General features: G+C 34.3%; 1 protein-coding gene across 1 annotated transcript in view; it reads left to right on the top strand.

Annotated features, from left to right (window-relative positions):
• The window catches only part of LOC108358007 (potassium channel subfamily T member 1-like), a 401062-nt gene that overhangs the window by 296239 nt on the left and 84686 nt on the right, over nt 1–20137 (top strand). Inside the window, exon 2 of the mRNA XM_017609121.1 lies at nt 10528–10607. Within this exon, the coding sequence (XP_017464610.1) occupies nt 10528–10607 (80 nt within the window). The remainder of the gene's footprint in view (nt 1–10527; nt 10608–20137) is intronic.

Raw genomic sequence — 20137 nt, 5'->3', positions numbered from 1 at the left:
GCAAAACCGAAGATCAAAGTAAATTAAAACACTTTAAGGTAAAGGTGAAGAGGAATATACAAAAATAAAGATAAATATGAAGAAAAGGATGAGGATGAAGATCGATATTGTTATCGATATAAAACTCGATATTTTTATCTATATGATAATCGATATTTCTATCGATAAAATAATCGATATTGTTATCGATACTGTTAAATAACCGCTATTGTAATCGATATAATAATCGATATTGTTATCGATACAATAATGGATATTGTTATCGGTATAATAATCGATTAAACAATTGATTTTGTTATCGATTTAGTCATTTATATGTTAACGATAGGTATAATAATCGCTACTGATGATTGTTATATTTATCGATGAATTATTCGATTTTACAATCGTTGTATTTTTCTATATATTTATGGATATTGCTCTCGGTATTTTTATCGACACAGTTATCAACAGGGTTATCGATACACTAATCGGAACATGGAATGTGATCACATTACATCACATCACATCACATTTTATCACATGATATAAAGAGACATCACATGATATTACATCACATAATATGATATCACATCACACGATATCACGTGACATGGCATTATATGATATGACATCACATTGTATGGCATGACATCACATGATATGACATCGTATGACATGACATGGCATTACATGACGTGGCATCACATGATATGACATCATATGGTACGACATCATATGACATGACATCACAGGATATGACAACACATGACATGACATCCTATCTCATCACATAAAATCACGTCACATCTTATCACGTCATCGCACCTCATCCCATCTACGTGAAAATAAAAAGAAAGGGACATAAGCAAAGATGTGAAAGATAAAAACAAAGATGAAGACCAACGTAAGGTTACCGATTTCAAAACCAATAACAACGTTGGAAAGGTAATTTACTGTAGATGAGGAGAGTTTTTATGGTTTCGAAATTGGTTGAAAATCATCGTTTAAAAATTTCCATATTTTTGTATGGTTGTTTTTGCAATCTGTTTAATTTAAGCTGTTTCGCATTTTGTTTTACTTCGGATTTGAAATTAAACTTTGAAATAAAGATAAATATGAAGATGAAAGGAAAAAAAGGCAAAAGTGAAGATAAAGACGAAAATTGAAATAAAGGCGAAAATTGAGATAATGAAAAATACATAAGAATTAGGTTAACAGAGTTGAAATAAAATCAGGCATAAACGTTACTGAAATTTATCGAACCATCGAAGTTTATAATTATCGAAATTTATCCATTCTGATTAAGTTATCGCACGTATCGAATTATTCAAACTGATCAATGTTTACTTAGTTGTCGAAATTTATAGACACAGAAACTTAGTTGTCCAAATTTACGGATGGTTATCGAGCTATAAAAACGTGTGGGATTAACGAAATTTGTCAAGTTAAAGAAATGTATCATGTTATCGATATTTATTGAATTATCGTTATTTATAGACTTAAGGAAATTTATCGCGGTGCCGTAATGCATGGAGTTCTTTCAATTTACAGAGTTATCGATAATTATTGATCTACTGAAATTGGTTGGTTCAACGAAGCGAAGTTTATGGAATTTTCAAAATATATCGATTTATCGAAATTTCCAGGTTATATAGCTTATCGACTTATCACTGCTTATCGAATTTAATCGTCTTAACGGAGTGTAACGAGTTATCAAAATGTTTAGATAGTGTTAGAAAAATGTGGAGATGTCAAATGTAAAAATTTATAAAGTTATCCAAAGTTTTTACATCTTTGAGTTACCGAAATTTATCGAGCCATCGAATTTCACAGTTATCTAAATTGGTCGAGTTAACGAATTTTGTTGAGTTATCGAATTTTTGTATTATTGACATTCATCGAACTATCGATATGTATCAAATCATTGAAATATATCGATAAACTTCCATGTATCGGGTCAATTCCAACACCTGCCGAAGTCCTCCAAAGACCTTCTCAGATAAAAAAAAGTTTAGTTACGCGTTAGCAGAAGATTTTCCGGTTAGTTAATTTGTACCGTATAAGTTTTGCTACGTGTTAAGTTAGAGAACCTCTCCAAGGCTTCTAAAACTAGAAAAACTGTCGAATTTCGACAGTAAGTGGCACTCTAGTTTAGTATTAAGTTACCGCACGATCATGCCGTACAAAGTAACCCAAATTCTCCCTTAAAGTATGCAATACATTAACTGCTGGTGTTAACTGAATGTAGTAGGACTTTCCTGCGGTTGAGAAAGGCTTGGCTCTTACTGTGGTTACAATATATGTAGTAAGTAGTAGTTGTAGTCAACTTATCTAAGTCACGGACTTTTTAAATAAAATATTAAATATTTTCGAAACTTATGATAGGCACACACATTTTTTAGGCAGGATGCTGAAATAAAAGTATTTTGCTGAACTCTTAGAGACAAAAGGCACTTGATTTCTGATTGACTTCATTTTCTTAAATCATTGTATGAAGAAAGAAGTCTTCTGTCATACCTACAATGTTAGGAAAATTTTCTAATAAGTGATCTCCAAATAGCACCTAAGATTCCTGGGTACAAAAAAAAGGTGAAGATATACCACAAAAGATCCCAAAATCTTTATACATTCAAATTATTGTTGTTCTTTAATTGTCTTAAATTCCAAATAGTCCAGCCACAGTTTATTCATTGTGCCAAGAAATAATAATTGTTTCACAAAACAACTTTACTAAGTAAATTTTTGAGCTATGCAGATTAACTCATTGACCATGAAAGTACTTCTTCAAGGGTCCTGCTACATATGTATTTACTACCAACTTAAATGAAAATACAGGTACATTAGGGCGTGTCAATTTTTTTGGTTGATATGCGCCTATAGCACAGAAGGATTCTACGTGTGATTCTAAGCAAAGAAGAGACTATGGGTCTAAAATCAATTTGGAGTTTGCCAAATTGCGGAAATAGGTTTCTTGGCATTTTACTGTAGCGTCGTAAAAAAGTGCTTAAAAAAATGTTATAAGGGGGTTTTTTGGTACGTAGAGTCCATTTCTGCCCTTATCTTTTTCTTAAAACTTACACCAGGGGACGTTACAGTGAAAATTTTCACATTTTCTCCGAAACCTATTTTCGCAATTTGGCAAACTTAAAATTGATTTTAGACGCATAGTTTCTTCAGCAAATTTGCCTAGAATTACGCGTAAAATCCTCCTATGCAATACGCGCATAGTCAAAAAATATTGACCCGCCCTAATGTACACATCTACCTACTACCAAGACAAATTAGAACAGCAGGCGACCAGCTGCTTTCCCAACATATCCATCAAAGCCACATGTGCGCTCAAGCCCTCACTTATGCATCCGGCGTCATCCAGCCAAACAGATACTCATCCAGTTCACCGTTGCGAGCTTATGCTGAACTGCTTTTCCAGCAATACCGCATTTAATCTGTCTAAGTCTCGCGCCGCATGCTGTGTCAGGACAACAACAACAATAACTGTAACAAAATTTCATGAAATATGCCAAAAAAATATCGCGAATTTTCCGCGCATGCAAATGGAAATCTCTTTGATGTTACACTCTTGACGACTACGACTGCTTTTTGGCGGTTAAGTGTGAGTTTTTGCCAGCTGTGATGTGGCTGTGGCAGCTACAAATGTCGCCGTCATGCTGAGTGCAACGCGCCATAACAATTGGTCGGTTGGTCCATGGCGCAAAATACCACAAGCTATAATATTGTCGAGCTGTTGTGGCATTCCAGAGCACTTGCGGCACTAACGTATCCAAGTTGTGGCTGCTGGGGGCAGCTAACTAACAGCCGATAGCGGCTGACAGTGAGCCAATAAGAGAATAAAAACATAAAAATCCAGAGAATTCAGAAAACAAACCAAAGAATACACTACAACAAAATCTGTTTTCAGCAGCAGCAAGCATTCTGTTGCACGCTTTGCCAACGGAATTAAGGACTTTTCTGCTTCAAGAATTCTCATGTTTAAAATATTTAAGCGCGCTGGCATTTTTATAAAAATTTGCATCCACTTTTATAAGGCTTTAATGTAATTTTGTACGTCTCTTATGACTTGATCTTTGCAATATACAGACATATGCATATCTAAATGTTATCAACTTAGTTCTGCCCATTAGTTTGCACGTTTATTTATTTTTAGTTTAAGTACATTAGTTTGCCTATAATAAATGGCATTCAGTCTACTCCTGCCGCAGTGCACTCAAAGCCGGTAGCCAACCATGCTATCAGCTTAAATCTACCACCATTTAATACAACTTCCATTTGGATGATATCTTTGGAGCATTCACTCTATTTCTAGCATTTTAGTCTTTCTTCATACATATGTATATTTAAGTATGTTTTACTGCTGGTTGCGCATTGCTCTATGTCCGCCATAAATTTGTTAGTAACCCACATTCATACAATTCAATTCACAGGTGTCCAATCATGTAATTCGGTTTGCGTTGAAAGCAATTTATAGTGGTTTTCATTTGTGTGCTTCTATGCGACTGAGTTTTATGCCTTAAGGCATAAGAATAAACTAAATATTTCACCACGTAGGGGAACTGTATAGAGGCATCACTGTTGGCATGAAGCGCTCGTTCGTACAGTGAGTGTCGCTTGATAAAGTCAAATGGACAGTTAACTGCATAAACGTCAGTGCTTAGCTATTTATTTTATTTCATTTCCATTGCATATTAAGTGGATGCGGATGCGGAGGCATTTGTTTAGTAAAAATCGTAGATTTATTCTGTGTTGGAGGAATTAACTTTAATGCTTGAAAAAAAACTTTAAGATGGTGAAGTGTATATGTAAGCATATTTGTAAATAATGCGCCTAGAAGTACGTATGTACATATGTAGCTTTGGTTAGTAGACACTTCTATGAAGAATATACTGTATATATATAGCCCAAACAATGGTTTTTAATGCCAGGAAAACTTGGAGTCAAAAGGCTAAAACCCAGCTGAACTAAGAGTAAATACCTATTGCAAATCTCTCCACATATAAGAGTGAGCTTTGTCTTGAAGAGGATTATACATATATTGGGCATCAACTAAAACTATTTTTACCGAATTCCATTTAGCTTTAAGATACAAATTTAAGTTTTAAATTGATCCGAAATTTCTAGTATCTTATTTTATTTTTAATTAACCGTAAAACATCATTTTTATATCCTCAATCAGACCATTATCAACGGGAAGCTTCCATACGTGAGGGTCATTCCCTTTATTATAACTTTGCAAGTAGAGGTTTCATAAAATTTTTAACCCTCTAACAGCCTTCATTAGGAGTATTTTTGGTCCGAACGAAAATTTTCATTAAAGATGGCACAACGACGAAACTAGTGACGGAAATTCCTCCTAAAATCTGACGTTCTGATTCTTAAAGAAAATTATCAAAAATTTTGTAAGTGTCCACGAAATTTTATCTTATTTCGCTAATAAAGATTTTCTTATGCCGTCAATTGGTTTAAACTCTTTAACAAACAATTCTCATGCAAATTCTCCAAGTTCACCAACAAGTGTGGAGTTTATGGTGAAGATAATGTAAATAACGCAAATAATAAAATGAAAAACGAATGAAATAAAACGATACATAAAATAATGTAATGTAATAATGTGATTTTGATGACTTTGGAGTGCTCTTAAAAAATATGTGTAACAGCTCAGAGCGAGAGCGTATTTTGTTGGATTTACGGACTCTCTTTTAAAGAACGGAAGCGTCTGTTACTTGTAAAAACTTGCAAGTCAGTAAACATTACATTTTAATAAATAGGACACACCTTTATTTTAACTTCTCCGAATTTATGGTTGGAAGTAATCTGCGACGCAAATTTCCATCCTTTGATCTAATCTTCACATTCTTCTACGTGTTTTGGGGACATCGTAGTAGCACCGAAACCAGTAACAATTTTAAAGTGGTCCACGAGAAAAAAAAGCTTGGGAACCTCTGAACTAAAGTATTAATTGTTTAAAGAATCAATATGCATACGAAAAACATTTTATTTAATGGCTAAAGAAAAAAATTTGCTAATTAAACATTTTTTTGCACTTGCAGTTTTAATTTTTATACAAACTTTAAGCGTAGATAGATACATATATTTGTCTTTTTCTATAGGCCTCTGTATTCTTAAAACGGTATATTACCATGAAAACAAAATAAAACAATAACTTTGTTTTAGAAAATATAAAAACAAAGTTGTAATAATAAAATAGTCATTATGTTTGTTTTTCACAGGGCATTTCGAATACGCTTGTTGTTATTTGTTCGTTTCCAGTAGGTTCGGGCTCGAAGGCCATCGGAGGCAACACGTAATTTTTATTTTTTTTCCCCCCACTTTTCAGTTTTTGTCAATTACGAAAAATCATCTGTGAAGTCAAGAATAAAATCAAACGAGGACAATTTAACAGAACGATTGTAGCTTAGTGTGCACATATGTTTGCTGTTATTTGCTAACACGTTAGAATGACAATACAAATATTTGCTTTGTGCTTCCGAACTATGAAAAAGCATCTGTGAAGTGCCGAATAAAGTGTATTAAAAAGAATCGAAGTGTATTTAAACAAAATGTTTTTTAAAGTAAACAACCATGTGCTTAGTATCACCAAATTGTTGTTGAAAATGTCAAAAGTGGCATTGTTTATATTAAACAAAAGTCACTTTAATTCCTTTTCAAGTTTGAATTCGGTAATATTATCAAATTTTTTTTTTCTGAGTGTAGATATTCGGCATAACAGAGTTAGTGCGATCAAAAAGACCATATTAGTTACAGCCAACATTAAGTTTTTTTCAGATTTTTTTTAGTTTTCTGGAGCTCTATCAAGAGAATAATAACATTAGTATCGGCGGTGTATAGCCATATTTGATAACCAAATTACTAAACACACATAAATTTACTACACGTCAAGATTCTTTAAACCCCTAAACAATTTATAAAAACATAGTAGCAAGTTCAGTTTTCGTTTATAAACTACACCCCACTCTGCTTAAAAATAATTGTATAAATTTTCGCTAATGTGTAAATTACAGGGAATGAGTAACCACTTGCGCTCATGCAAATCGAACAAATAAGGATTAACTTGTTATTTCTTTTTGGTTTGTTTTACAAAGAGCACTTAAAAAGAAAGGCTCTCACGGAATAAAGAAATTTCGTTGCACCCACTTTCAACAAAGCAAAATTATTGCTGTGAAACACGCAAAACTGTTTCCTAAATGAAGCTCTTGACCGCTCTATTGAAATAAGTAGCTTGCAACCAACTCAGTTAATACATTTTTAATGTTCACAAACACTTGTGCAATTGAATGGTTGCTATTCATGCCACAACACTTTGAAGCATACAAAAATTAAATTTTGCGAATGAAATAGACAATAGTAAACAAAAGTCCGGTACACATACGGAATGAACTGCTAATGGTGCTTCTTTCAACAACTAAAAGTTTAAGCGCATTATTTTCTATATTTCTATGTTCAAGTAATTACTCGCATCTCTCGGAGAGAGCTTTACGAAGGATAACGGCTATCTTAGTCATAATAAGTTGAACATTCTGACGAAGAAGTGCCCTGAAATCGCAAATCCGAGGGATGCCATGCCTCCGAGATTAAACTTTACAAAGAGGTTCAAACTGATCTGATTAGTAAGAATAGCTGGGCAAGGATATGCGAAACTTATAGGATAAACCAAAACATACCCGTACCCGGTACACTTATGGCTCATTGACTGAAGAGATTACCGGGCAGATGTATTTGGACTTTAGGATCAAGCAAAACTACCGAAATCGGAATATCGCGATCTTGACTGACGGCCAAGCGGCTCTCAAGGCTCCCAGATCTCATCAGGTAACATCAGAACTGGTAAAGGAGTGCCTTAATAAGCCGAATACCCTTGGTCTGACCAATCGAATTTGGGTTATCTGGCTTCCAGGACACACTGGCTTTAAAGGAAACGAGATTGCTCCTGCACCCCTTTCATCGGCCCAGAATCCTTCTCTAGCATAGTAAAAGGGGCACTCTCTACCCTAAAGAGGCTCAAAGAAATTAATACTGGGATATTCTCCCAGGTCTAGAGCAGTCCAAAGCACTTTTAGGAATATGTAACCTGTTTCTCGGATACTGGATAAAAAGACACAATATAAATGAAGGGGACAAAGAAAATCTTGAGGTCGCAGTGCTTTAATGCCAACAATAAAATGAATAATAATAATAATAATAGCATTAACGGCTTTGGCTATCCAAGATCCGAATTTTTTAATAAATAAATTTTTTAAGTTCTTTGTTTTTAAAAATGTACATATGTATACATACATGCAAATATAAAATACTACACAAAATCATTTAAACATATTGAATTTTGTTGGCAGAGCTTCGGAGCATTTAGGGGAAGACCCCAAATTAAGTATGACTAAAATGACTAGGCGAATTTTTTAATGAATTTTTACGTTAATAAGCCAACCCACATGCAGTTCACCAGGTGGCAACGCATCCACAAAAAGTTAGGGTTTGATGTGGACTTTGGCCCGGCTTGGCCATCACTGTCCATGCCGAGCCATAATAGCCGATTTTATTTACCCGCAATTGATCGATATGGATGGAGCGCATGGTTATCTCTCGCAGAGGTGTTGCGGATTTGTTACTACTAAGATCGTGCGATTTGAACCAGCTATACTTTTTCTTGCAGGCTTTTCCAAAGTAGCAGGTACACGCCGATAAGCCGTAATCGACTAATTCTCTTAGAGCCAACATAACTCAGACTATCACTCAAATTCAGGCGGGTTTGCGCGGTAGAGTTATTGAGAATTGGATCACTCGGAACCGTGCGACTGTAAAAATCCAGAAATGTATTTTTTTGTGCACTGTTTGAACTCAAACGGTAAAGAAAGTTACTATTTGCAAAGAGCTATTGGCGTTACTCTGCTAAGTCGAATTCGTTTTTTTGGAATGCCAAATTTATACATGGCTTCATATGTATGTGAAGGTTGCTATCGCTCGCGAAAATACAGCATATCTATCTACATATTTGCATATTTCCGTTCTTAATCTTCATAAGCCACTTGACATTTTTTCGCTAACAACGAAAACTGTCAAAAAGAGATGCTGGCACTTTTCGAGTTTTGCTAAGGACTTGAAGAAGAGCTAAAATGGCAAAAGATTGCCCTTAGCAGCTCTCGAGATCTCACGAACACTTTTTCAGTAGACAAGTTACATATGTACAGGGTGACTTCGCATATTGTTAAGGTGTGTCATAAAAATATATGGAAGTATTCAGCAAAGTACAGCGCAAGTGTTGCTTCAAGCAAACAACTGAAGTGGCATAAATATCGACATGCATACGTGTGCCGAAGCAAATACCTCCTTGCAAGCACTTGGCGAGATAAGAAAATGTGAAAAACGCACGCGACTAACAGCAGATTACACAAGCAAATACACATGAATATATACATACATACATATGTATGTATTAACACAATTATAGGCATGCTCATAGCAAAAGAAAAACTAGCTAAAATATATACTAACTGCAGCTATTATCAATTGACAAAGAAACGGTTGACACTTTTGAATGCAACGCTGAAGATAAACAGCTTTGAGTCGAAGCTGCTGCGAATAATGGGCGCGTGTGGCACGTTCGAGTGAGCACAGATATTAGTGGAATACCACGCGAATTCAAGACAAAAAAAATATTAATAGTTGTAAAAATTCATGTGCTGGCGGACGTGGGGATATACATGTAGCTGTAGGAAAAATTTTTTTTTAATAAAGTCACATGTAAAACAAAAAAATAACGATAAACGAAAAGGGCGCTCAACAAGGACAGCGAATCGCTGAGAGCAATACTAAAGCGTGTCACAGTTAGTTATTTTACGAGTGAGGTATGTGTGAGGTATACATAAATACATATACATACATACATGTAAGGTAAGCATATGCTCACTTTTCAATTGTAAAAACACACATTTACAATTCAACAAGCGTATGTGGAAATATGCGCAAGGCAAAAACTACAAAAAAAATTGTCACGAGCTACAGTTTTTTAAGCTGCCGACTATTGCAGTTGCGAAATGCAGCAGGAAAAACTTTTGCAAAAAAAAACATCTTAAAAAAATAACAATTTATAATTCACTTCTTATAAAACACGCGCGTTGTAAATACATACATACACTATTATTTTTATTATTTTTTTTTTATTATATTTTTTCCGGCAGTGTATGTAAGGAAATATGCACATACACTTCTCTGTTGTGAGTCTAACAATTTCAGTTTCTTTGGTAAGAGCACTCACAACTCTGGCCATAGCCTTTTGAATGGCTCCTGTGCTCTGTTTTTTGTTTTTTTTTTTAAATCTTAGTTTCTTCAAAGCAATGCATACTAATTAAATCATAGTATGTGCATGAAGCTATTTTCTGCTCACGTACTAAACTGCTTAATTCGCTACTCTCTATCTATGTATGTATATGCTGCTTTCTACTACTTTTTACTAAGCACCACTAATTGCTGTAATTCTCCCTTTTTGGGGAGATTTTTTCTCTTTTCTATTTTCAGAGTCCGTGTGGAATATTACGTAAATGAAAACACATTCAAAGAAAGACTGCAACTTTACTTCATTAAGAATCAGAGATCAAGTGAGTACGAAACGTAGATTTACATGCGCACATTGCATTTACATACATACATAAAAGAGCTTAAATACATGGAACAATTTTAAGTTGAATGCAAAACCGAGTCTGTATGTATATAGAAACACATGTTTATTAAAATGAATATTTACTATAGAGAACGGTGATGTGATGTTAATAGGGTAAAATCTCATTAACGAATGAAAACATTTAACGTTTCAAACATTAATAAAGATCAAGTTTTGGTACTGGTATTAAGGCAATTTAAAAATTTAGCAACCTTTTGGGTCTTCCAGGTATAGGTTTAAATGCAGCACCTCTGCTGACAACTTTGCTCCATTATTTGACCACTGCCAGTATTAGAGCAAACTGCGTCTTATAATTTGTATTTGACAGCCACTCAGCCTTCGTCAGGGCCTGGGGTCGCATCATTATTGGGAAGAAAATATGAAGAAAGTTGATATCCTCATTTTAGTTGTTGGTGTTTCCTTCTTGATCTCAGCTAATTTTCGTATGAAAACCTCTACCCTGCGCTATCTCTTGACTCTTTACAGACCTCAAAAAATGTCTCTTCAGTAAAAGGTGTGGGTCGAAAGAAGGTAGTTATTTACCCATAATGGTCACATCTTGTCCAGTGGACCTGTGCTCAACTTTGCCGCTATACAGTTTATACAGAAACTATTCAAAATCGAATTTGTCACTTAACTTGTTATTACTAGAGTTTAGTTCAATAATTTTAGGCCTCTAGGAAAACCAGTGTGGCGTCAATCGGTGTACACTAGGATGATTCCAAATTGTAACTTTTTTTAATCTCGACTGAGAACGTTCGGATTCTTGAACATAATGGAGAGGACAAGTTCCTTCTAAAATTTCAGCTTATTTGAATAAGATTTAGAGGTCGCTGAACGCTGTTGTTTGCTTTCCGGAAACTACAGATTTTAAGTGCATCTTTGGAGTGTGTTTTCATAAAGTCTTATTGGATTTCGCTGAAATTTCGTAGATAGATTCCCGAATATCAGCTTATTAGACCACAGTCTTTATAAGTTCGATGAATTAGTTTTAAACATATTTATTAATTAGTTAATAACTTAGTATTGCCTTATAAACAATTAATATTTGCAATATTTTTTTTGTTCCTTAACCATTAAGCATATGCTTAATACATCAATGATCACATTATAATTCATATCAATTGTGGACCTTATCATTAATAATAGATAAACATCACTCATACGCCATGTTGAATCAAAGTGTTTACCTAGTCATTGCAAATATTAATAGTGTAATAATAATGTTTTGGCGCTTACACCTTTGCCAAGTGTTTGGCCGAGCTTCTCCTTCAATTTGTGGCGTACTTCTTGATGTGTCACAAAAAGGCGACGTACCTACGACATGTTGAATCCAAGAGTTTTTCTGGTCATCGCAAATGTTAATAGCCGCAACAGTAACGTTAAAAACACTTCAAGCTCTGAAATGGGCTTGTAGTATCAAAATATATAGAAAAAAGGTTTTTTCCTTAACAGCAGTCGCCCCTCGGCAGGCTTTGGCAAACCTCCGTGTATATTTCATTCCTTGAAAAATCTTCTCCCAAAATCCATTTGCTGTTCGGTGGCGGTGCACAGTGTAAGATTTTGCCAATCTAGGACTTATTTAAAAAATCAATTTTAAGCAAAGTTTTTGAGATATCAACTAGAAATTTTGCATTGTTTTTAAGAATAACACAAGCTTCAATACGGTTATGAATAACTAGTTGCAACTAGTGTCAAAGAGGACTAGGGCGAGCTATCCTTAAAAATACTAGTTGGAGACAATTTTTTCCAGAGTAAAACCAAAAAATTTGTATGATATATGTATTTATATTGGCAAAATTTGAAGAAAATTGCATGACAATTTGAAAAAATAAATTCAAAAATATAGGTTAGTAGAACATTTTTTATACCAAAATGACCGTACTATCCCTAGAAAGACTAGTTGGAGTATATTTTTCCCGGAGGAAAATCAAAAAATTTGTGTGGCATATGTTGGCAAATTAGAAGGAAATTTCCTGGTCATTTTGGAAAAATTTAAAAAATGTAGGTTAATAGACCTATTTTATACCAAAACGACCGCCAAAATAAAACAAGGGTTAAATTTTTTGAAACTTTGAATTTATAAACTAAAACTAAAATACCACCCAAAATATTTTTTCTAAAATGCTGATACGATTAGCTGAAAAAGCTCAATTGTCAGTGTTTCATTTGGGTTCTCCATAGCCATGTAGAAGCCTATATTTTTCTTAGCAGGCATGCCAAATTTCAAGTTTTACCTCACTCAAGCAAATATCAAAAAGCTCCTCGTATAATATATCACTTAAGATGAAAAAAGATACCTTTGAGCAGAAAATGGGAAGGAGAAAGTTGTAAAATTCTAGTAGATGTATAAAATATAACGGTAGTGGCATCTGTTTATTTACTTGGGGTCCTTTGTATAGCTTAGCTCAAACCGTGCCATTTTTAGCCCCATTTTACTTCAAATGGCATTTAGGTTTTCAATTCTGGTCATTCATATATCCTAAGCAGTCACGGGTCAATCGCTCAGAGACCTAGATAGAACAAAAGCGGGTATTTATATTATATGGCGGTCAGGTAGCCTTCAAAACTTTTCAATCACACATATTCTATGCAAACTCTCTTACTGAATCCCACACATCCCTGATTGAGAAAGCCCAGATTTATAAACTCAAATTAATATAGGCGCTGAGAGGTACCTATCTGATGACCTGCATGCCTAATTATGAATAGGAATTGATAGAGTGAAGAATTAGCCAGACAATATTTGACCACATCCTTCCAAGAAAGAACACACTAGCAGTATAAATGGTCCCATTAGAACGACATTTAATAAATCGCATGGCTGAAAATAGACAATATGCAGGAAAAATTCCTTCGTCCAAAGATATAGGAACCATTTTTGGTACTCCTATAACAGAAAACTCACATCTGTGCTCTTCACTTTTCTTATAAGGATTGTTTTTGGGCTTCCATGGTATAAGACTTGGAAGAAGATTACTTACGCTTGGCAAACTATTTAATGAAATCTCTGTAGAAATCTCACAGGTGGAAAGTATTCCCGATGGTATCGCACTGTTATTATTCGTGGCCTATTGTGTGAGGAGGGCTCTGCTCTTCTGTCGTTTCAACCTAAACTAAGAACTCTTACTTTGCAAACCGTTTTCTGCTTTTCAACGCTATTTTTGCGTTAGTTAACGTGCAAGTGTTTCCTAGTTATTTATAAAACNTAGATTTAATAAATCGCATGGCTGAAAATAGACAATATGCAGGAAAAATTCCTTCGTCCAAAGATATAGGAACCATTTTTGGTACTCCTATAAGAGAAAACTCACATCTGTGCTCTTCACTTTTCTTATAAGGACTATTTTTGGGCTTCCATGGTATAAGACTTGGAAGAAGATTACTTACGCTTGGCAAACCATTTAATGCAATCTCTGTAGAAATCTCACAGGTGGAAAGTATTCCCGATGGTATCGCACTGTTATTATTCGTGGCCTATTGTGTGAGGAGGGCTCTGCTCTTCTGTCGTTTCAACCTAAACTAAGAACTCTTACTTTGCAAACCGTTTTCTGCTTTTCAACGCTATTTTTGCGTTAGTTAACGTGCAAGTGTTTCCTAGTTGTTTATAAAACTTTATTTACACCAAAAATTTAGCTGAATGCATTTAAGCCAATGTTGCTCATACGCCTCTGCACACTTTTAGCTACACTAAGTAGGGAAAAGTAAAAAAATTCGTTACACTATGATAAACGTCCAAAGCAAATGGCAACATCTTTATGCTTTAAATATTTAAAATAAATATTGTTATATGTACATATTTAGGTCGACTTGCTTGCTTTGACCTCAACACTAATNTGCTTTAAATATTTAAAATAAATATTTTTATATGTACATATTTAGGTCGACTTGCTTGCTTTGACCTCAACACTAATTTGTTATTTCTACAAATACATAGAATGTGCATCAGTATGCCAGAATGTGACTGACAAATTACAGTGAAAAAACATATGTATTTATATACAGTTACGTGGAACTACATAATTAACAACGAAGTAGCCCAGCGGATTATATTAACTTGCATANTTTGTTATTTCTACAAATACATAGAATGTGCATCAGTATGCCAGAATGTGACTGACAAATTACAGTGAAACAACATATGTATTTATGTACAGTTGCGTCGGACTACATAATTAACAACGAAGTAGCCCAGCGGATTATATTAACTTGCATATACATAAAATTCTAAGGTTTCAGTAAAACGGAGCCCCGACTTGAAATATGTATAGTAAAAAAGTAGCGATGTGCTATTAATCGGTTAAATAACTTTTGATTTAATCATAATCCGGACTAGTTAAANATACATAAAATTCTAAGGTTTCAGTAAAACGGAGCCCCGACTTGAAATATGTATAGTAAAAAAGTAGCGATGTGCTATTAATCGGTTAAATAACTTTTGATTTAATCATAATCCGGACTAGTTAAAAAATTTTCTTAATCATATTCTGATTAATTAGACTATGAGCAACCACTTTTTAAAAAAATAGAGCTTCAAAATTCTCTTTTTAAGCCTCAATGCGACTGTTTTTCTCCGAAATGTAGCCTGTCAAAGTTCACCGAATGATACGGTGTTTTTTTTTTTGCTACCTTAATTTTTTTGAGTAGTGGAAGGAAAGGCAAGCACATAACCTATCCACCTAGTAAAAAGACTATTTGGTGAAGTGAGACCACTTTGGATAAATGCCAATAAGAAGCCGTTGTTCTCCTCAAATTACAGAAAATTTTTTCATGATAACGTAGGCCCCCGGCGAGTCTCACATGGACCCTTGGAGGTCCACCTGGACCACTTTGGGAATCAATGCTTTAGAATAACTCCAGTACTAAGCTGTTTATTTAGAAGGTTGAATTAAACTCATTTCGGCACAAACTGAAAAGTCGACCTATTTGTAATTGAGTTGGCATCGTTCTTAATAAGTTGCGCGCAACTGTATCTAAGAACTGCAGCTGATTTCCATTTATAGCATAATTTCTACTGCTACCTACTGTTCCAGTGTTTATGTGAACGTTTCTGCTTTCGTGCGCTACAAGTTTGTGCAGAATAACCTTTAAGGTTTCATTGAGCATGAAATTTTCAAACAAAAATATAATTTTGCATAACTAAGTAAATATTTGCATGCACGTGTAATTTAAAATTCTAAACAAAGACTTGACTTAAAATATTTATGGATTTTTACTAAAAATGTATTTCTATTAAATTTTATTCGAGTTCAATGACAATCAAATCTGCATACTAGAAAAGAAATTATAATCGGTAAATTCTGCTTTTTTATTTTACATATTGGCAATATTATAAAATGCTTTAAGATTTTCGGAATTATTTTAAACTTTTAAAAATTTTGTCTAGACTTTTTTACTTTCTGCCACTTTTTAAGAACTTTTGGATTTTTTCTTTATTTTTGAGGACTTTTCGGTGTTGATCCTCTTTCGGGACTTCACTTTTGTATTTGTGTAGCATTTAGCGCGGCTAAAAATATTCAGCACTTTTCCTAGGTGAAAATAACTTAACACTTTAAGAGTCAGTATTTAGTCCTGTGAAATACATACATAAATACATTTACTTTCATACTTAAAATAAATACTTCTAGCCCCCAATGCAACTACTCCATGTCATACTCGGTATAAGGTGGCAGTCAAAATACATTGCATGTGCTTCATTACTTAGCTTAACATAAATACTTAATTCTTTTGTTCCCAATACTTGCTAAGTACAATTTCTTTCGTAACTATTACTAATGCAAAGTATTGCAAATATTTGTAAATATTGTTTGAAAAATGTTTTTCTAAAGACGTATGTACAACATATATTTTTTATAGCATTTAAGTTTTCTTGTTAGCTAACTAGATTTTCTAAATAAATATTTATTTTACTCGCCAACATACATATGTATGTTTGACCTCCGAAGTTTGTGCCCCCAACAGTTGCATAAACTTTTTCAAACAAAACTCGAAATTTTTTTTTGACAAATAATCTAGTATGTACTCGTATGAGCACTTTAAGAAACTTTCAAATCAATTCCCAATTGTGCAATTGAAGTAAAACTAACTCGAACAAGGCGGGCAATTCGGACACGTGCAGCAGCAGCAGAAGCATATTTATGAGTGTATGTACGAATGTACATACTCCTACGAGCCGACATATTTGTATGTATAACTTGTACAATGTCTGCAAAAAGTTTTTCTTAGTTTGGTTTTGACATTTGATTTTCGGTGTGGTCAGTCTTGCCCGACGAACGAAAAAAAAAAATACCAAGATACCTAAATATGGCAGAAAAGTTATAATAAAAATTTAAAAATATGTATGTAGGTGGAACACAAGTGCAAGTACATGCTTTTAGTAGCAAGATTTCTTGAACGTGCAGTCAGTAGAACTTTCGACCTTAACTGCCAATTAAATATAGAGCGCATTAAATTTGTATTACATCGAAATATCTGCATACATATGTATATTTGTATATCAATTTAATTTAGGTAAGGTAATTTTTTGATAGTTATATTTTGAAATGAGAAAAAATTTTAAAATTCATTCCTCCTCAACTAACTATAGTGCATCCATATCAAAATTATAGAGATAGAGAATTTAGTTTAAAAAAGTTTTTTGCCCAAAATTGCCGATTAATTGGAGCATTCACATCCGTGTCGTAAGTGTTGATTGCGGTTTCAAGTCCTGTTGACACTTATTTAAGCATTAAATTAATTTTAATTTTTCGAATATTAATTTCTCGAAAAAATCAAAATACACATTTCTACAATAAGCATTAAGCATTTTTAAGACACTTCAGACTTTTTTTATAAAATTTGGTTATTGCCTTCGGATTAAAAACAACAATAAAAAACTATCTAAAAGTTATTTTAGAATTAATAGTTCACGAGATAAAAATTCTTAAAAAAGTGAATTTAAGTTTATTAAAGGTTTTATAAAAAAACGATTCAAACTTTAACAAAGAAACCTTAAAAAATAACACATTTTTTTATTTATTTTTTTTCAATTGTATTTTTCTGAAAGATCAAGCTACCAACGATGAAGATCGATGGACAAATATACCACTTTTAAATGGTCAAATGTGTAATAATTTTGGTACGAAATTAAAGCAGGAAATAATGTTGCTCATACGCCATATCGTATATAGCGGTACTGTCAACACATTCTTACTTGGCGTATGAGTAACATTTTCCATGCTTCATTCGCAATGCAAACTTAAAATGAATACTTCGTGAGAAAATTACCTAATTTAGAAAAAGGCAAACAAATCCGTAATCTACGACTCAAAATTAAGTTTACGTTCCTCGTGCTTCACTTCAGCATTAATAACTTATTTATATTATTTATAATTTTTACTAACAAATTGAATATTATACATTTGTTGTCTATAAATTAAGCTGCAATAATTCCAACTCCCATAATTTACTTGCTTCTAAATGACTGTACTTACTGCCTAATCGCCATAATATGTTTACATAATTAATTAATATTCAATCAGCATTACTCGTCAGTGCTACAAGCAAATGTCAACAGGCATTGTGGCCAGAAATTGGTAATTGTATACATACGCACATAGCTGCGCAATCAAATATAAAATAACTGAAATATTTATGTACTTTGTGTAAACCATAGACCGCAAACCACATGAACGCATTTACCTACACGTGTAGCCGAGCATTTTGTAATGGTGTGTATACATCTGTGTTTGGAGTACCGCAAGCAACCCGGCAGCTAAAAATTAAACTCTGATCTATAAGATGAACTAGTATACTTGTGAGTTTATAAAGAGGCTTAGAATTCGAAATTTTAATAGCAATTAATTGATATTCTCGCGTGAATTACATGATTGAAGAGAGACTTTCTGAAATCAGGTGTGCGGTTTGGAATAGTGCAGTGTAGTCAGTAGAGACGGCGCTTCGCAAAAGCGCAACGTTGAAAGGTGAGGATCCCATAAATAAATACCTCAATAAAGGTGTTTTTCTCTACATCTAGGGGACCCATATTAATATCCTTCCGGTAGCAATCGTCAGATATTTAGTTACCTACCGAACTACTTATACCGCATTCTTTGCGGCAGAACCACCGCCGCAGGGTTACGCCACAGGATGGTATTCTATTCCTCTCGTAAACGAATCGGCAGTGGAGCTAGAAATTCGAGACTTTCAAATTATTTCTTACGCGGGTGGCATGACACTTTTTTAGAACGGGCAATTTCAGAATACCATTTATGATCTGAAACAGCGGTCATTGATTATGCTGACTAAGTGGTTTACGAATCAGTTGTACATATCTCCGAAAGATACCACAGATGTCCTTCCCTCAGTTGGAGGCGTTTTTCTGATGCTTTTCATCAAAGTCAAGCACTTGGGCTTGATTCTAGATACTAAGAGCTGTCATGGAAGCCTAATATTGAGAAAAGAGTGAAGAAAGTATCAGTTACTCCCTACTGCTGCAGAAATATAATTGGTAAGAGATTTGGGCATCTCTTCTAAAATAATTTCCTTGCTCTATGAAACCATAGCGACTCCCATAATAATTATAACGCGCCGCTCTCATTAAACTCCGAAGCACTTAGAACCGTCGGTATCGTACGTGGCTAGACTGATACCAATTATCTCTTTATCCACTCACGCTTGCAGGGAAATAATGGAATCGAAGGAAGTGATTGGAAAGAGACAGCGGTGAACTTTTACGCGAATGAGTCGAAACTTAAAAAAAAGGGACGGTGAAGCGGTCATTTGTGGGAAATTCTCTACTGACCTTGAATTTAGGCTTCCAGATCACTCGACGACATCAGAAAGGAAATTCAAACGGAAGTCAGATCCTTATACTCGCTTACGGTGCGCTAACAGGCAGGTGAGGAATTTCACGCCCCTCTTTCGATCACGTCTGAGTATTCCCTTATCAGATGAGCTGCCAGTGACGCAAGCATTGCAGTAAACTTTGTACAGACTTGGAAAGCACCTTAGAGTCCGTCAAGCCGAGAAATGGGAGAGTGGAATACCTTTGACCACATTTTAACTACACTAGAACAAATGGGACTTGTTTTAGCTCAGTGAAAGCTGGCAATAAAACAAGAAATTTGCTACAGCAATGCTTTTCTGGCCATAATTGGGCTGGAGGTGGTCGAGGGATCTCCTAAGGCTCATAAAACCGCAAGTCTCATGTCTAATAAATATACTGACAGGACATTTTCCGATTGGAATTCACATAGTGAGATAAAATATGAGCAGGATATTCACCATTGCGACTGCTTGTAGTACCACGAGCTGGAACACTTAATCGTATATAAAGTACTTTTTATAGTTTTCTGGAAGTGAATAAATATTTGGTTTCTCCAAAAAATAAGAATACTTATGCAGATGCAACATTAGCGATACCTCATAACATTAGAACTAAGGGGAACAAATTACACGATTCGCTGGAGGAAAATAAAAGATTTCAGA

Source organism: Rhagoletis zephyria, unplaced genomic scaffold (genome assembly GCF_001687245.7).
Source record: "Rhagoletis zephyria isolate East Lansing unplaced genomic scaffold, Rhagoletis_zephyria_1.1 Rzeph_scaffold_00192, whole genome shotgun sequence".
NCBI lineage: Eukaryota > Metazoa > Arthropoda > Insecta > Diptera > Tephritidae > Rhagoletis > Rhagoletis zephyria.
Note: the sequence above shows the minus strand (reverse complement) of the source record. Positions and strands in the feature narration are given on the sequence as shown.